At 43.9% G+C, this 18,655-nt stretch overlaps 1 protein-coding gene across 2 annotated transcripts in view; it reads left to right on the top strand.

The window, feature by feature from the left end:
• Positions 1–5,464: 5,464 nt before the first annotated feature.
• The window catches only part of TAF1 (TATA-box binding protein associated factor 1), a 124,373-nt gene continuing 111,182 nt past the window's right edge, over positions 5,465–18,655 (top strand). Inside the window, exon 1 of one of the 2 annotated variants that reach the window (XM_088445545.1) lies at positions 5,465–5,727. In XM_088445545.1, the coding sequence (XP_088301671.1) occupies positions 5,620–5,727 (108 nt within the window). In that variant the 5' untranslated portion in view covers positions 5,465–5,619. The remainder of the gene's footprint in view (positions 5,728–18,655) is intronic. The other variant, XM_088445546.1, reaches the window with a different exon arrangement.

Genomic DNA, 18,655 nt, shown 5'->3' on the forward strand with positions numbered 1-18,655 from the left:
AATAAATACAGGAGGTTAATTGGGACAATGGTACACAACATTGCATTAGTTTATTAAATTATTAAGGGTTACTAGGGTAACAATCCTCACGCGCAATCAGCATAATATCTGTAAAATTGTGCAACTCTAGGAAATGTATTACCCTATTTGAATATTTTTGTCACATATTATACAGGTGTACCAATAATTGTATACACTACACCTGATATATTTATGAATTATATAATTGTATTCAGTGAGAATACAATTTTTTTTTGAACAATGGGGGAGATGTATGAAGTCCAGAAGCGGTATAAGCGCACGTCAGATGTGCTGATACCGCTTCTCCCCGATGTATGATCGGGGGTCTGGGCAGTAAATGACAGGGGCGCTATGCGCCCGTCATTATCAGCGCTGCAATCTACAAGATAGCAGCGCCGATAGCCTGGGCCATGAACGAACGGTCAGATAGCCTGTCCGTTCGGCCCGCTGTAGCTGTCGTTATTGACAGCTACAGCCTGCCGCTGCCCTGTCTCCACAGCAGGGACAGCGCTGTCCATGCTGGGGATGCTGCCGGCTCAAGGCTGCACGCAAGGATCTTGCGATACTTGCGAGATCACGCGCATGCTCAGTGGAGCCGGCTGGGACAGAGACACAGAGCATCAGCACTAGGCTGATGCGCTGTGGTCTCTAGCGGGAAGCGCCGAAGGGGGGAGTTAACGCTCCCCCTCTCCAGCCGATGAGATGTTCTTACATCTCATCAGTAGTGCTTCCTGCCTCGCCTCGGTAAAGAGGCGAAGTAGGAAGCGTTATAGCGGCATGTTAAGCGCCGCTATAATACATCTACCCCAATGTGTAGCATGGGTGCCCTTTTATTTTAAAGGTATTAATAAAAGTTACATTTTAAATGAATCTGTGGTACCCCCATAGTTATGGGGTTACCCCTTTAACTAGTTAGGGGATATAGTTACCTTGCAAGCCCCTGTCAGTTTTTTTTTATAAAATCATATAGCACATTTGGTACCATAGGATAATAGTGAACTTTTGCTGACCTTTCTCCCTCGGACCATACTGAGCATGTGCAGACAGGGAGGTAGAAAGTGCCCCTTGGTCAGCAACCTATTTTTGGAGGGAAAATCCTGCCCCATTGATAGGCAGCCCTAGTGTCCAGGCAGAGATCCCTGTAGGTGGCCTGTTGCTGGGTCCCCCCTGTCCACTCATAGATGCCAGACTGACAGGGAAATTATGGGAGAGCTTATAAAATACCATCCCCAGGGCTGTCAGAGCTGAGTCTGGGAGGAATTTCTGAAAAAAGGATGGTCTGTGAGGTGTTTCTGTGGAGTGTCACTGGATCTGTACAAATATAGGGATGCAGTAACCCTTCTAATTTATCCTGGATTACAAATACTGCACCTAGTATGCTATCTGTAATGAGTTGCTGTGGAGTGCCCTTGGATTTGTACAAATAGGGGTGCAGTAACCCCTCTCATTTATCCTGGATTACAAATACTGCACCTGGTGCTGTCTGTAAGGAGTTTCAGTGGAGTGCCCTTGGAGCTGTAAACATAAGGATGTTATAACTTTTATGTTTGTCCTGGATTACAATTACCAGACTTCACTTTAACCCGGAAGGCTACCTATCCAATCTGCCAGGAGAGGTGCACTGATGCTGGATGAGAGTCCCTGGATGAAGCTTGCCTGGGGATGTGCTTAGAGCACCCTGCTTTGGAAGAAGCCCCCTCTGAATAAAGGACTGCCTCCCTAAGTGCCTGTTATCAGGAGGCGCCGCATGTGGAAGTCTGCACATGCTGGGAGAGAAGAGGAGCTGCCTGGGAAGGAGGTCTCATCGCTCCATCGTCGCAGATGAAGCCCCAGCTGAGGAAAAGGTCCCGCCAGTGATGAAAACCCTGCTGGCACCTGCACAGGCAGAAGAAAAGACAGTCCCAGAGGAACAGTGCTTCAGGACCCCTCCTGTTGCTGTGTGTGTTTGCTGGACATAGCCCCTGTGGAAAGGGATTTGCACCTGTTGGTCCTTGTAAAATACCTGCCAGAGGTCTGCAGCTGGAAGCTCTGGTGCGGTGCTGTGCATCCCAGAGTTGCCCTGGATATCGGAGGAGGCTGAATAGCCACTGCCAGAGGTGAGATCATACCAGAACCTCCCTATACTCTGTCCCTCCACAGCTCCCATCTTCCCTCCATTAAGGCCCTGCCCCTATCCTATCTGAGTCCCCTGAGTCTATTGCATTATCCTTTACCTTGTGGCGAACCATGATTAGGCTGGGAGACTAGGTTTTGTGTAAAAGCTGGGACCGGGGGTTAGGCTCCCACACAACTGGGTGTAGAACAGGGTCATACTGTCTTAAATTAGGTAAAGTATGTGTGTAGTGATGAAATAGGGGGGAAGTAAAAGATAGGTCACCCCATCTTTTCCCCAAGAATTGTATTGGTGGTCATTTTCTTTCCTGTGAACCTCTGGCTCATGTACAGGAGGGGACGTGATCTATGGGTGTTGGCTCATGTCCGATGCCACCGTGGGTTGTCCTATGATTATTTTTAAATTAAATGCAATGCTATTGATGTGTATTTGCCTGTTTAGTGTTGGCCATTTGTGTCAATTAAGTGGTTGATAGTGGCCCTCCGTGGCCCTTTATCTGTTATAGCACTCTGTAAAGCTGTTCACTGCTCGCTGTGTTATTATTGTCAATGCTGATTAATATTTTGCTTGCATTAAATGTTTGAATATTAATGGTATTGGGGTTAATGTAAATTGTCTCTTATACACTGCGTGGCCCGGTATCCATTTCAAAGTCCATTCATGCTGATGTAATGTATATTACTTGTGCTGTCATCTCATTAGCAAAAGGTGCATGTTTACTGTGAATCTGTTACCTTGTCAATTTCTGTGGTGTAATGTACATTACTTGTTTTATTTTGCCCTGTGTAACCTCGGCTGGCAATTCTGGTGGTAGTAATTTGTGGCATAGGTGTTTAGGGAAACTGTGTTACATTATTGCTGCCGGTGAACTACTGCTATCAGCATAGCCTCAGTGTTGTCCTTATTTTTCTCAAGTCCCAAAGACTGTGTTACATTATTGCTGCCGGTGAACTACTGCTATCAGCATAGCCTCAGTGTTGTCCTTATTTTTCTCAAGGCTCAGAGACTGTGTTACATTATTGCTGCCGGTGAACTACTGCTATCAGCATAGCCTCAGTGTTGTCCTTATTTTTCTCAAGGCCCAAAGACTGTGTTACATTATTGCTGCCGGTGAACTACTGCTATCAGCATAGCCTCAGTGTTGCCCTTATTTTTCTCAAGGCCCAAAACCTGTTACATTATTGCTGCCGGTGAACTACTGCTATCAGCATAGCCTCAGTGTTGTCCTTATTTTTCTCAAGGCCCAAAGACTGTGTTACATTATTGCTGCCGGTGAACTACTGCTATCAGCATAGCCTCAGTGTTGCCCTTATTTTTCTCAAGGCCCAAAGACTGTGTTACATTATTGCTGCTGGTGAACTACTGCTATCAGCATAGCCTCAGTGTTGTCCTTATTTTTCTAAAGGCTCAGTGACTGTGTTACATTATAGCTGCCGGTGAACTACTGCTATCAGCATAGCCTCAGTGTTATCCTTATTTTTCTCAAGGCTCAGAGACTGTTACATTATTGCTGCTGGCGAACTACTGTTATCAGCATAGCCTCAGTGTTATCCTTATTACTCTCAAGGCCCAAAGACTATGTAAATTACTGCAAGTTTCCAGGGAACTACTGCTATCAGCACAGACTGTGTTTCAAAGCTATAGGCTGCTGGTGCACTACGATCCAAGCCTAACCTGCATGTGTTTTCCCACGTTTTTCTTAGCAAAAAGAAGCGTAGCACAGACTGTATTTTAAAGATATAAGTTGCTGATGCATTATTGATACAAGCTCGACCAGCAGGTTTCATATTTAGGTCTCTCATTTGTTTTAGATAAATTAAAAGTTCTGTAGGAATTGTGGTTCTTGTTGGTGTCACTTGCTTGCCAGCTGGGGTCACCGGTAGAGGACAGGGAGGTAATAAGCAAAGATCTTGAAATTAAAAAGTGTAATTTATTTCTTTTAATCTATGAATGGTAAACATTTCCTGTGTCAAGTGTTAATCTTTGATTGGTTATAATAAAATTGTGTTGTACCTTCCTTTCTGTCTGGTCACTGTCAGAGCTGGCCCTAGCCAAATTTGTGCCCTAGGCAAGATTTTGGGTGGTGCCCCCTTCCCCGTGTGACTCTGAAAGGGGGTGTGGTCTCATGGAAAGGACCCTCACCTAGCACAGCACCCCCCATATCCCAGCACAGCACAGTGTCAGCACCCACCCTCACATACCATCCCTATCCCAACAGAGCACCCCTCTCCCAGCAGTGAGCACCACGGTTCCCAGTTCCAAACTTACTTTAGTTGAGCGCAGCCTGCAGAGCCGTCCGACTCAAGGTACAGCAAGCCGCGGGCAGCGGACCCGCTCTTCGGGTCTCAGGCTGGCGGGCCGCAGCTATGTGTGATGATTGCTGGAGGCGGACCCCAGAGCCGTGAGGTGTGACTCACTACTCCGAGCTCCACAAAGGCCCATTGTGCAGCAGCTCTCCCACGACCATTACTTATGGTCCTGAATGAGCCTCTACCCATGCGCAGAAGCTCATTCTGATTGTGTGACGCCCCAGAGCCAGCACAGCGCTAACCACTAGCTGCCGTCCAGTTGCCCCACCCCTGCAAACTGCTGCTGGCTGTTCCACTGCTGCCTGCTCAGTTTGCTGCTGCCAGGCCCAATCTGAGCTCACCTGACAGTAGCAGCTGCCAGAGTCTCTGCCCAGCCAGCAGCAGGTGCCCCAGCCGTGCCTGCAACAAACCTCCACCGATCCTAGGTGGGCTTGGATGCCCCCAAGTATTCCAAATGCCCTAGGCATTTGCTTAGTTTGTCTATGCCTAGGGCCATCTCTGGTCACTGTGTCTGCAAAAACAAAAGGGAACATTAGCAAACTTGCCTCTCTGTCACGGTGTGTCCTATATCAGCTACGAAGAACTCGGCCACCTAAGCATTTCTAAACACACCTGAACCCGATGCTAGTGGTGCACCAATCAGTACATCACAAATCGAATATGCTTTCACACTTGAGTGCCCCAGCAATAAGCTCTCTCTTTCTCTTCTCCTCCCTTCCTGGTTCTATTGTTCACACACCCAGGGCAGCAGAAGATAACATAATTACTATATAATTGTCTCTAGTGCTGACCGGATGAATACTAATTAACTCTGCTGGTCAGGGACACATACAAGCGACATTAAAAAAAAGCATACCTTATAAATGAAAGCAAATCCAAAAAAAGCAACCTTAAAATAAAAAATCCAAAAAAATCAACTCGCAAAAAAACACATACCCAAGTCCGCTTGTTATAAGCGGACTTGGCAACTATGACCCCCAGCCTCCAGCGGAAGCTGTAGTGCAGCCACGCCCACCGGCTCCCGGATGCGGAAGTTGCTGCGTTCCACGGTGGTTGTGTTGCAGGCGCAGCCTCAGCCCTGTGCTGCAGTTACCGGAGTCTCCACGTCCTGCTGCTGCTGCTGCTGCTGCCGCCGCCGCCGCCGCCGCCGCCGGGGATTATTATTTCCGGTGCACAATGTCGGACTCAGAGAGCGATGAGGAGCGGCCGTTCTCAATCACCGGCTTCCTGTTCGGGAATATTAATGAGGATGGGCAGCTGGAGGATGACTCGGTCCTGGATAAGGTCTGTCTCCGCCAATGATGGGTGTGCTGTGGAGTGAGAGAGCCCTACAGGGCTCGTTCAGAACGTGGGGTACGCTAACTTATACATAAATTCGTGTTATAACTAAACTTATTATATATAATTAGTGCACCTCATGTTTTGAACTTTATTGCTCTGTACATACTGCTGCGGAGTATAGATAGGTCTGGACGTGTTTACTCTACATTGTTTTGGTTGCAGAGTCTGTTTTGTGGATATAATTATTTTATTTTATTGCAATAATTGTGATTTTTCTGAGCAGTATATCTGCAGTGTGTGCAGTCTGAGGTATATAAATGTGTTATGATTCTGGGTAGACTGTATCAATTATCATAATTGCGATGCAGTCGCCTGCATTCCAGCATTTTTGTATCTTCTGTATGCAGGATCCCATAACCACTGTGACGGCTCTTCCCGTAAAGCATTGTCCCAGAGAACCAGCATTTTTGTATCTCCTGTATGCAGGATCCCATAACCACTGTGACGGCTCTTCCCGTAAAGCGTTATCCTAGAGAACCAGCATTTTTGTATCTCCTGTATGCAGGATCCCATAACCACTGTGACGGCTCTTCCCGTAAAGCGTTATCCTAGAGAACCAGCATTTTTGTATCTCCTGTATGCAGGATCCCATAACCACTGTGACGGCTCATCCCGTATTGAGTTGTCCCAGAGATAAGCCTTCCTGGTTTATGACCGGGTAGTCTTTATGCACGGCCATTGGCGTGTGCAATTTGCATGGGATGAGATGGAGTGGGCCTGTGCTAAATGCGCTGTTTTTTTGCATAAAGATGTCTATGGGCACTAGCTCCATAAAGTCGCGCTTTCCATAGCTTGTTGCATATGGGCATATTGCAGCCCCATAGAATCTTGTGGGGGTTTGCTGTGCTGCTGGCCTGCAGTAGATATTTTCGGTACTGCTGTAGACCTTTTTTAATATGTATGGGGATCCATATTTATAACAGTAAACATCTGAAAACGTCAGGTTTACAAAATTTTTATACTTGATCCATCCGACCCTATATGGGCTCGATTCAATCCAATGCAAATTGAATAGCGCCGGGAGGCAGCTCCTGGAGCTATTCAATTCAGTGCGCTGCTAAGGATTTCTTCACGCATCCCTCCTACCCCGACAAAACTCCAGAGGCGATGCTGTTTCTGCCCTTAGTGCTGCGGAAACAGCATTGCGCCGGGCACTGTTTTGTCGGAGAATGCCGGTTCTCGCAAATAAACACCATGTTTAAGGCGCGGAGGGCGCAAGAACCGTCATTCTCCCAAGAAAACAGTGCACTGAATTGAATAGCTCCGGGAGCTCCCTCTCGGCGCTATTCAATTCGTGTTGAATTGAATCAAGCCCTATGAGCCAGCCCACTGCATATGTTGATGTGGATGATTTTATTACTGTGGAAAGGTGTACATGTACACATGACTAGAATGCATTCTATATATGCATTGTATACTAGTCAGATGGGACTGGTAGGTTTTGTATTTCATCACAAACCTGTTGGCTGAGTAATTTTTAAGACATTTCATTGGCTATATTAAACCACCCAATCTTCCTTACATCAGGATGCAGGAAATATTCTTTTCCATGAGATTATGATGGCTACAGATTTAAACAGTATTCTATTAGAAAAAAACAGTTAAAGTCCGCAATGTTCATGGGCGGTGATTAAATAGTTTTTATTCATGCCTGATCTCTCGTCTAACGTGATGAGAAATCGGGGTGCCATATGAATGGTTTTGGGCACCCATGCATTTTTGCGCATCTCGCGCCCAAAAGCACCAGGTTTAGCTGCGTAACCTGGCTAAACCCGTCTAAAGTCCTGGTTGGGCGCCCAAACCATAAGCTTTTCACACCTTTCTGCTCGCCACCTCAGGGTGCTGCGAGCAGAAATGTTGCACCCGAACAGAGCAACAATTGAATTGCTCCGTCGGGCGCCCATTACGAACAACCGTTGGTGAAAACAATTGAATGCCCCCCCATGGCTTCACTTGTGTATTTAAATAATGTATTTTGATTGAGTTGTATTTATCGAGGACTACAATCTGTATAATGAGCGAGTAAGCCTGTCTGTCTGTCCGTCTTTTTTATCCTTTATGTACGACAAGAGTTTTGGACCTAGGTCCACCAAACTTGGCAGGGTGGTGTAGTTTGACCAGGATAAGATTTTTGCCTAGGTTTGAACTTCGTCACTGCCACACACTGTCACACAATAGCTACATATGGGGACACTCTAAAATTACACAGGTTCCAGGGCTGGCTCCAGTGGAAACTCAGTTTGCCAACAACCTGTGAGAAAGCTACAAAAGTATCATTTTAACCTCATTCTTAGCAAACTTCATGACTCCTGCAAGGTCATATTAAATCCAGAGCCTCTGTGTTTGCATGCAAGGGCGTAACTAGAACTTTGTGGGTCACAACTATCGATTCCTACCTATCTATACACCCTAAATGTCGCTATTTAGCGTTATAAGTCACACAAGAAATAATTGATTTCCAGACTTTGATTGTGTTTCCAAAGCACAAAAAGATATTATTCACCAAAAAGGAGATAGTTACACGCTGTGATCTAAATACAATTAGCGCAAACAGATTATACAATCACTAGGTACATTCAAATACATACTCATGCGCTCTGAATCCAGATTCCCGGCATAAACTATGAAACCTCCATCAACAGCAAAGAAAAGATGACTTCCTAGCATATTCAGAGTGCTTGCATATAAACCTTTGCAGAGATAGGCAATACAATAGAACAGGTTGGCATAATCCCATTGGTGGTTCTTCCTGGTTCTCCTGTTACAATGCAGTTCATAGGTCAGTATTGTAATAATTCAGCCTCCAACAGCTTCTTTGTGTCCGTTTTCCCGCCGAAGAACAAGTCTAACCTGGCTAATTACATTACATGAACAGAGTACATTTCAATGCCTATCTCGCTATGGATCCATAATTCCCAGACGCATGTTGCGATTTCCTTGCTGATGGAACCGGAAATCTGCAAATAAACAGTGGTTCAGAATGGCACCAAACACAGTCTTCATATCATGTACTAAACCTGAGATCTTAAATACAGTCGCTTTATTACATAATTAATAATGAATAAAACCTTGGATATTAACCTTAATGCTAGGGTACCTTCCTATGTAAGTGTGCAGAGTGTAAGGATATTAAGAAAAGACGCTAGTTAGCGTTGTGTGACTTGGTGTTTTGTGGAGTACACTGTGGTACGTGTTTTGCAGGGTTGTTCATATTATGTTTTAGTAAATGTATGACTTTTAACATTGTTCTATTGCGTGGGAATCGCACAATGCTAATAAATGGCATCGCCATATGTACTTATAATGTGTGAGATTCGCTAAATTGGCGCATGGCGGCCATTCGCAAAATGGCGTCGTGCAGATTTTAATTTTAACAGATTCTGTCTCAGCCAGTCATCTGGCTTCAACACATAGCAAGATCTTAAAAGAGCCCCCACCCCGAGGTAAAAAACACATACATTTGCCTCTACACAGAGCCCATTCATGTTATGCCACACACAGTCTATTCAGGTTATGCCACACAGTAGTAGTGCCCCTAATACATAATAACACACAGTAATGCCCCTTACACATTATAACACATGGTATGCCCTTTACAGATTATGCCACATAGTAGTAGTGCTCCATATTAGGCATTATTCCACACAATAGTAGTACCCCTTACACATTATTCCTCCCCGTGTGCCATCAGCAGCCAGCCGGTATAAATTTGAGGCCGGGCCGCATCTAATTACAGCTGGCGCAGCGGCAGACATGGGCAGACAGCTCCGGAGCAATTTGAATCTGGCACCGGTCACGAGCCAATCGGAACTCGTGGACTGGCAGCCACTCGGAAACCGCTACTGCTGATTGGCTGCTAGTTCGCGAGCTCTAATTGCCTTGCAACCGGCGGCGCTGTCTCTCCATGACTGACTGCTTGTGCGCCAGGTGTAATAAGCTGGCACCAAGTCAACATTGCTGACACCCGGGCCCCCCTCGACCACCCTGACTGGACCGGCCCTCCTTATGTGTGACTGGGTCCAGGTGTAGCGGTGAGCCACAGAGGCAGCTCAAACACCATAGCAGCAACACCCCTTGCACCCATGGTAGTTACGCCACTTTTTGCAAGCATGTTAGCAAACGGTAGGGCCTTTTTTCAGGATCATTGGAATGGGGTTATAGGCGATGAAGATGTAAACAAAGGCTGCAAGTGTAGTTCACGGTCCAGTTTTAAACCCGGGCAAAGCCGAGTATCCCAGCTAGTGCATAATAATTGGAAGACTGAAAGCTCTTTCCTGGGATATTTGTATTCCTGGGCTCTACTTGGTCTAGAATCAGCCTTGTGTGCACTGTTGTGTATTTTGTAATGTAAAATTTCTAACTGAAGACAGAAAAGTTCCATACATGAAGTTATATACCTGTCCCATGTACATTGTAGTTCTACCTCAAACTGATGTCATTTTACTTTCAAACTTTTCTATACAATCCAATGTCATTCTGTTTACATGTGTTGTACTAAAGTTAAAAATAATAATGAACCTATGTATTGTGACACTAGTTAATATGAGGCTTAACTAAAACAAGATTTAAAATGGGTATATTACGAATATATTTTAAAGGATTTTAGGTACTTGATGATACACTGGAATGTATTTAAGTTTTATTGATACATTTTGTTTAGAATTTGAGAACTTGGACCTCTTTTGGAGAGAATGTAATACCAGATACACATCTTGTTTTACTAATGTGGTGATTACACTAGCAGTAATACTCATGCATCTGCTTTCCCTGGGGATCTGAGCAGGCAACTGTATTTCACTTACCATGTGGAGCAGGAGGACCATCAGAAGCACTCCCATCAAAAAGCCTTAAGGGGCACATCCACTAGACGATCTACTCCCTGTCCAATCTCTAAACGATTTTCCCTTGATATTTTATCTTTCATTCTGAGCGATTTGCAAACGATCTTTAATAGATCAAGTGAAATTGACCTGCATGTTCGGTCGACTGACGAGACAATCAAACGACCAGCGGCTCGGAGCGCGCGTCGTTGATCGTTAATGACCAAACACTGCACGTTTTATTTAACGATTGAACGATAACAACGTCGTTATCGTTCAATCGTCTGCTAAAATCGTGTAGTGGATGCCCCCCTTTAGTTGCCAGCCAGAGCTGTGAAAAGAACCACAGTGCCGTGGGAGTGCAAGTTCTGCAGAACCAGTGAGGCTCCTTGTAGTGGATTCACCTAGTAAATGTACAGTCATGAAAATTTTGTCAATGTCCCAATATTTATGCACCTATTTTGGCCTCTATTCACCACCACAATGGCTTTGAAATGAAACAAACAAGATGTGCTTTAACTGCAGACTTTTTCAGATTTTATTTGAGGGTAATTTACATCCAAGTCAGGTGAACGGTGTAGGAATTACAAGTTTCTATATGTGCCTCCCACTTTTTAAGGGGCCAAAAGTAATGGGACAAACTAAACAATCCTAAATCTAACTTTCACTTTTTAATACTTTGTTGCAAATCCTTTGCAGGCAATTACAGCCTGAAGTCTGGAACGCATAGACATCACCAGACACTGGGTTTCATCCCTGGTGATGCTCTGCCGGGCCTCTACTGCAAATGTCTTCAGTTCCTGCTTGTTCTTGGGGCATTTTCCCTTCAGTTTTGTCTTCATCAAGTGAAATGCATGCTCAATCGGATTCAGGTCAGGGGATTGACTTGGCCATTGCATAACATTCCAGTTTTTAGCCTTAAAAAACTCTTTGGTTGCTTTTGCAGTATGCTTCGGGTCATTGTCCATCTGCACTGTGAAGCGCCGTCCAATGAGTTCTGAAGCATTTGACTGAATATGAGCATATAATATTGCCCGAAACACTTCAGAATTAATTCTGCTGCTTTTGTCAGCAGTCACATCATCAATAAATACAAGGGAACCTGTTCCATTGGCAGCCATACATGCCCACGCCATGACACTACCACCACCATGCTTCACTGATGAGGTGGTATGTTTTGGATCATGAGCAGTTCCCTTCCTTCTCCATACTCTTCTCTTCCCATCACTCTGGTACAAGTTGATCTTTGTCTCATCTGTCCATAGGATGTTGTTCCAGAACTGTAATGGCTTTTTTAGATGTTGTTTCGTAAACTCTAATCTGGTCTTCCTGTTTTTGTGGCTCACCAATGGTTTACATCTTGTGGTGAACCCTCTATATTCACTCTTGTGAAGTCTTCTCTTGATTGTTGACTTTGACACATATACACCTACCTCCTGGAGAGTGTTCTTGATTTGGCCAACTGTTGTGAAGGGGTTTTTCTTCACTAGGGAAATAATTCTTCTATCATCCACCACAGTTGTTTTCCGTGGTTTTCCGGGTCTTTTGGTGTTGCTGAGCTCTACGGTGCGTTCTTTCTTTTTAAGAATGTTCCAAACAGTTGATTTGGCCACACCTAATGTTTTTGCTATCTCTCTGATGGGTTTGTTTTGATTTTTCAGCCTAATGATGGCTTGCTTCACTGATGGTGACAGCTCTTGGGATCTCATACTGAGAGTCGACAGCAACTGATTCCAAATGCAAATGTCACACCTAGAATCAACTCCAGACCTTTTACCTGCTTAATTGATAATGAAATAACGAGGGAATAGCCCACACCTGTCCATGAAATAGCTTTTGAGTTGATAGTCCCATTACTTTTGGCCCCTTAAAAAGTGGGAGGCACATATAGAAACCGTTGTAATTCCTACACCGTTCACCTGATTTGGATGTAATTACCCTCAAATTAAATCTGAAAGTCTGCAGTTAAAGCACATCTTGTTTGTTTCATTTCAAAGCCATTGTGGTGAATAAAGGCCAAAATATGAAAATTCTGTCAATGTCCCAATATTTATGCACCTGACTGTATTTACTAGATAGTGGGGCAGCTAACATACAATGTTGTGTAAAGAGGGAGAACTTCATTTATGGTAATATTTTTAAGAAATGTACAGTTTCCTTGACTGTCTGTTTCAGACCAGTTACCCGCAGGCATTAAAAATGGTTGATAACGCGGTGAGTGTTCTAGATTTACCCATCAAACCTTACTTGTTATTAAGGATAATGAAATAATTTGCACAAATACAGATTCTAAAATAAATGACAGTTTTTTTACTTTTAGACAGCAGTCTCCTACATGTATTTTGCCAGTGCAGAGTTACAACAAAAAACAGATTATATTAGCAGCAGTAGGAATATTTGTAAAATAAATTTGTGACACCTAGTACCAGTCAGCCAATTTCATACATACCGCACGGGGCAACCGTGCTCAGCACCACCCCCTTCAGACCCTCGATGTGCTTCCTCTGTTTTCCGACTGCCCCCTCCCTCTTTCTCTCATGAGCTTTATACTATATTTCCAGTTAACCCAAAAGGGGGAATATAAATTGATTTAATATTCGTACGTGCTAGACACTAATTGGTTATATGTCTTAAACAAAATATAATGTCATCTTCTTGTTCTGTTCCCATGTAGCTACTAATTCTTGCTTCATGTGGGCCAAGGCCATCTTGATTAGCTCTCTTTGTTTATAAAATCTGAGAATGACTTTCTGCTCATATTAAACTTGATTTTAAACTTCCAAGTCCTTTCTATCTGAACCATAAAAAAACATGGCTGCCTCATCAGTTCTAACTTATCCATATCTCCGTAGTTAATTACACCTGCATAGAAATAAACACTACTCTCTATATACTTATTAATACATAATATACTATATCTTTGGATTAAACATTAAATAAAATACTGGTGCGCCAGGAACTCATGTATTTACTTTGGACAAGGGAGGGTAGGCCTCAATTTTTTCCAGGGCTGAGCCCATTCAACAAATGCGACCCAGCTGCACCTCACAACTATAGTAATACTGAATCTCATCCTCATATTTCTATATATTCTACTTTGCTATATAAGGGAAAATAAAGGAACACAAGCATGCATGTATTCGTGAATAGGTGAAGAATATGTACGACCACATATTCCTGTGTTATCAGTTTTTGTTTTTTTTAAAACTATTGGAACTATGTAAATGTGTATAATGCTGAAACTTGTTTGTTACAATTACCCCTTACCCACTTTGACTATGGTTCCGATATCAAATTGCACTGTGAGCTGCCTACTCCATTAATGGATCCTGTAATCTATCCTGTCTCCCACTGCCCCCCAGTCACCCTCTGCCATCCCTGCCAGACTTCACGGGGGTAGAATCTTAACATTCACATGAATGTATTAAAAACACATGCAGGGATATTGGCATCAAAAGGAGCTCGTCCCTGCGATGTGTAAGAAATTAAGTGGTGGCATTAGTGGTCACTTCCCTTCTATTTTGTGCCTTTGCGTGTGGTGACCACTCTGCGGTAATTTGTCCTGTAATAATTTCTATTGAATAGTGGTAGACTAACATAGTGATGTTTGAGTGGAGCCTCTTGTATTTTAACTTATACCCCTTTTATACTGCTGCGATAACCCGGGTTATTGCTGGGTCTACTCGGGTCGCAGCTCAGTGTAAAAAGGGTCCCTGAAAAATAATCCAGATCAAGTGACCTGGCAATCCAACCCAGGTAGCTAAAAGGGTTGGACCCAGGGTGGACCTGGGTAATGGTGCAGTGTAAATGGCGCAACCCGGGTTATCCGACCTGGGTCATGCCTAAAATGAGCTGATTGGTGGTTCTGGGCAGTGTACAGGGAATCGGTCCATCAGGGGAATTTTCTATGTACTCTGAAACCCTCCCTGCGTGAGATAGTGAAATCCCTCCCACTACACCACTGTGACAGAATTCCCCAGTGTGCAACCACACCAGAGACCAATTTCTGCAGTGCAGCTTCATGCAGTAGCAGAGCGCGTCCCCGCGGACCCAACCATTTTGAAAAAGTGAGTCCCTGGTTCACAAAGTCAGGTAAAATATGCTCTATATGGACAAATGGCCGACCGCGCATTACAGTATAAGATTAATTTACCAGTATTCTCAGAACAAATATATCTTTTAGTAGGAACGATTGTTGTATAGTGAATATGAACAAATTCGTTTGCACTTCACAGTCTGATCAATTGATCTTCAGATATTTCATTCAGGTGTGTACCCAGCATTAGTTTTAATTGACTAAAGCTTTGTTTAGATTCAGTGCTATTCCTGCAGTGATCACACTAGAACATGTATTTATGATCACTGCATGAATAGCACTGAATCTAAACAAAGCTTTAGTCAATTAAAACTAATGCTGGGTACACACCTGAACGAAATATCTGAAGATCAATTGATCAGACTGTGAAGTGCAAACGAATTTGTTCATATTCACTATACAACCATCGTTCCTACTAAAAGATATATTTGTTCTGAGAATACTGGTAAATTAATCTTTTACTCTAATGTGCGGTCGGCCAATACACGTTCTAGCACGTCATTTACCTCAGAATTGACAGTGGGGATGCAAAAAAAAATGCTGAGTCCCTCAGGATGCGCTGTCCTGTTATGTCCATCAGTTTCATGCCCCAAAGGCAGAGGAAGGGGCGGAGACCATGCAGAGTGTGATCTCCCACCTCCTCTCACCCTCTGCTCCGCTCAGGATCCGGATCATCTAGCCTGCTGTCTGTGGCTGGGGGCTTTCACCGCCGGGCAGGGGATGAGGCTAGTGACATTACTGGGGAAAACTGTTGTGCCTCGTCTGTGTTTTACAGGAGCCAGGTGACCTGTGACTGCGACGGAATCCGCAGAACAAGTGGCGGTTGGAGGTGGTACAGGATGAGGCTTCCATGGGCAGGAAGAGTACAAACAGAAAGGGAGGATACAGACAGTATATGGGTCAGAATTGGGAAAGGGGCCACTGTTCCTATACACATACGGGGATAAGTACATTGCTCGGTGTGGCTGGTGTGTAAGTGGGCCCAGTCTAATGTCTGTGCACACAATAGGACAAGTAGAGAATGACCTACACGGGGCAGTGTAATATCAGCATGGCAGAGTTGAGTTAGTATGTATATAAATTCACTGGGGGTTATAGCTCAGTGGGCAGAAGTGAAGGGGTAGAGCTGGGGTACTATATACAGTCAGGTGCATACATTTTGGGACATTGACAGAATTTTCATATTTTGGCCTCTATTCACCACCACAATGGCTTTGAAATGAAACAAACAAGATGTGCTTTAACTGCAGACTTTCAGATTTAATTTGAGGGTAATTACATCCAAATCAGGTGAACGGTGTAGGAATTACAACGGTTTCTATATGTGCCTCCCACTTTTTAAGGGGCCAAAAGTAATGGGACAAACTAAACAATCCTAAATCTAACTTTCACTTTTTAATACTTTGTTGCAAATTCTTTGCAGGCAATTACAGCCTGAAGTCTGGAACGCATAGACATCACCAGACGCTGGGTTTCATCCCTGGTGATGCTCTGCCAGGCCTCTACTGCAAATGTCTTCAGTTCCTGCTTGTTCTTGGGACATTTTCCCTTTCAGGTTTGTCTTCATCAAGTGAAATGCATGCTCAATCGGATTCAGGTCAGGGGATTGACTTGGCCATTGCATAATATTCCACTTTTTAGCCTTAAAAAACTCTTTGGTTGCTTTTGCGGTATGCTTCGGGTCATAGTCCATCTGCACTATGAAGCGCCGTCCAATGAGTTCTGAAGCATTTGACTGAATATGAGCATATAATATTGCCCGAAACACTTCAGAATTAATTCTGCTGCTTTTGTCAGCAGTCACATCATCAATAAATACAAGGGAACCTGTTCCATTGGCAGCCATACATGCCCACGCCATGACACTACCACCACCATGCTTCACTGATGAGGTGGTATGTTTTGGATCATGAGCAGTTCCTTTTCTTCTCCATACTCTTCTCTTCCCATCACTCTGGTACAAGTTGATCTTTCTCATCTGTCCATAGGATGTTGCTCCAGAACTGTAATGGCTTTCTTAGATGTTGTTTGGCAAACTCTAATCTAGTCTTCCTGTTTTTGTGGCTCACCAATGGTTTACATCTTGTGGTGAACCCTCTATATTCACTCTTGTGAAGTCTTCTCTTGATTGTTGACTTTGACACATATACCCCTACCTCCTGGAGAGTGTTCTTGATTTGGCCAACTGTTGTGAAGGGGTTTTTCTTCACCAGGGAAATAATTCTTCTATCATCCACCACAGTTGTTTTCCGTGGTCTTCCGGGTCTTTTGGTGTTGCTGAGCTCTCCGATGCGTTCTTTCTTTTTAAGAATGTTCCAAACAGTTGATTTGGCCACACCTAATGTTTTTGCTATCTCTCTGATGGGTTTGTTTTGAATTTTCAGCCTAATGATGGCTTGCTTCACTGATAGTGACAGCTCTTTGGATCTCATATTGATAGTCGACCGCAACTGATTCCAAATGCAAATGTCACACCTAGCATCAACCCCAGAACTTTTACCTGCTTAATTGATAATGAAATAACGAGGGAATAGCCCACACCTGTCCATGAAATAGCTTTTGAGTTGATAGTCCCATTACTTTTGGCCCCTTAAAAAGTGGGAGGCACATATAGAAACCGTTGTAATTCCTACACCGTTCACCTGATTTGGATGTAATTACCCTCAAATTAAATCTGAAAGTCTGCAGTTAAAGCACATCTTGTTTGTTTCATTTCAAAGCCATTGTGAATAGAGGCCAAAATATGAAAATTCTGTCAATGTCCCAAAATGTATGCACCTGACTATGTTGATGGGGATTATACAGGTATTTGCGGATAATGTGGAGTGGGCTAGAGCTGGGACATTATGTGCAATTTAGATGTGGGTAATATAGACATAATAACACACACCCAACACCACCCATCCAGAAAGTATTCACAGCGCTTCACTTTTTCCACATTTTGTTATGTTACAGCCTTATTCCACATTGGAATAAATTCATTTTTGTCCTCAAAATTCTACACACAATACCCCATAATGACAATGTGTAAAAAGTTTTTTTGAGATTTTTGAAAATTTAAGTCAAACAAAAAACTAAGAAATCACATGTACATAAGTATTCACAGCCTTTGCCATGAAGCTCAAAATTGAGTTCAGCTGCATCCTCTTTCCACTGATCATCCTTGAGATGTTCCTACAGCTTATTTGGAGTCCACCTGTGGTAAATTCAGTTGATTGGACATGATTTTGAAAGGCATACACCTGTCTATAGAAGGTCCCACACTTGACAGTGCATGTCAGAGTACAAACCAAGCATGAAGTCCAAGGAATTGTCTGTAGACCTCCGAGACAGGATTGTCTTGAGACACAAATCTGGGGAAGGGTACAGAAAAATATCTGCTGCTTTGAAGGTCCCAATGAGCACAGTGGCCTCCATCATCCGTACATAGAGGAAGTTCGGAACCACCAGGACTCTTCCTAGAGTTGGCCGGCCGTCTAAACTGAGCGATCGGGGGAGAAGGGCCCTAGTCAGGGAGGTGACCAAAAACTCGATGGTCACTCTGTCAGAGCTACAGCATTCCTCTGTGGAGTGAGGAGAACCTTCCTGAAGGACAACAATCTCTGCACCAATCCACCAATCAGGCCTGTATGGTAGAGTGGCCAGTCGGAAGCCACTCCTTAGTAAAAAGCACCTGGCAGCCCACCTGGAGTTTGCCAAAATGCACCTGAAGGACTCTGACCATGACAAACAAAATTATCTGGTCTGATAAGACAAAGATTGTTCTCTTTGGTATGAATGCCAGGCATTATGTTTGGAGGAAACCAGGCACCGCTCATCACCAGGCCAATACCATCCCTACAGTGAAGCATGGTAGTGGCAGCATCATGCTGTGGGGATATTTTTCAGCAGCAGGAACTGAGAAACTAGTCAGGATAGAGGGAAAGATGAATGAAGCAATGTACAGAGACATCCT

Source organism: Taudactylus pleione, unplaced genomic scaffold (assembly GCF_031769625.1).
Source record: "Taudactylus pleione unplaced genomic scaffold, aTauple2 ptg000381l, whole genome shotgun sequence".
Lineage (NCBI taxonomy): Eukaryota > Metazoa > Chordata > Amphibia > Anura > Myobatrachidae > Taudactylus > Taudactylus pleione.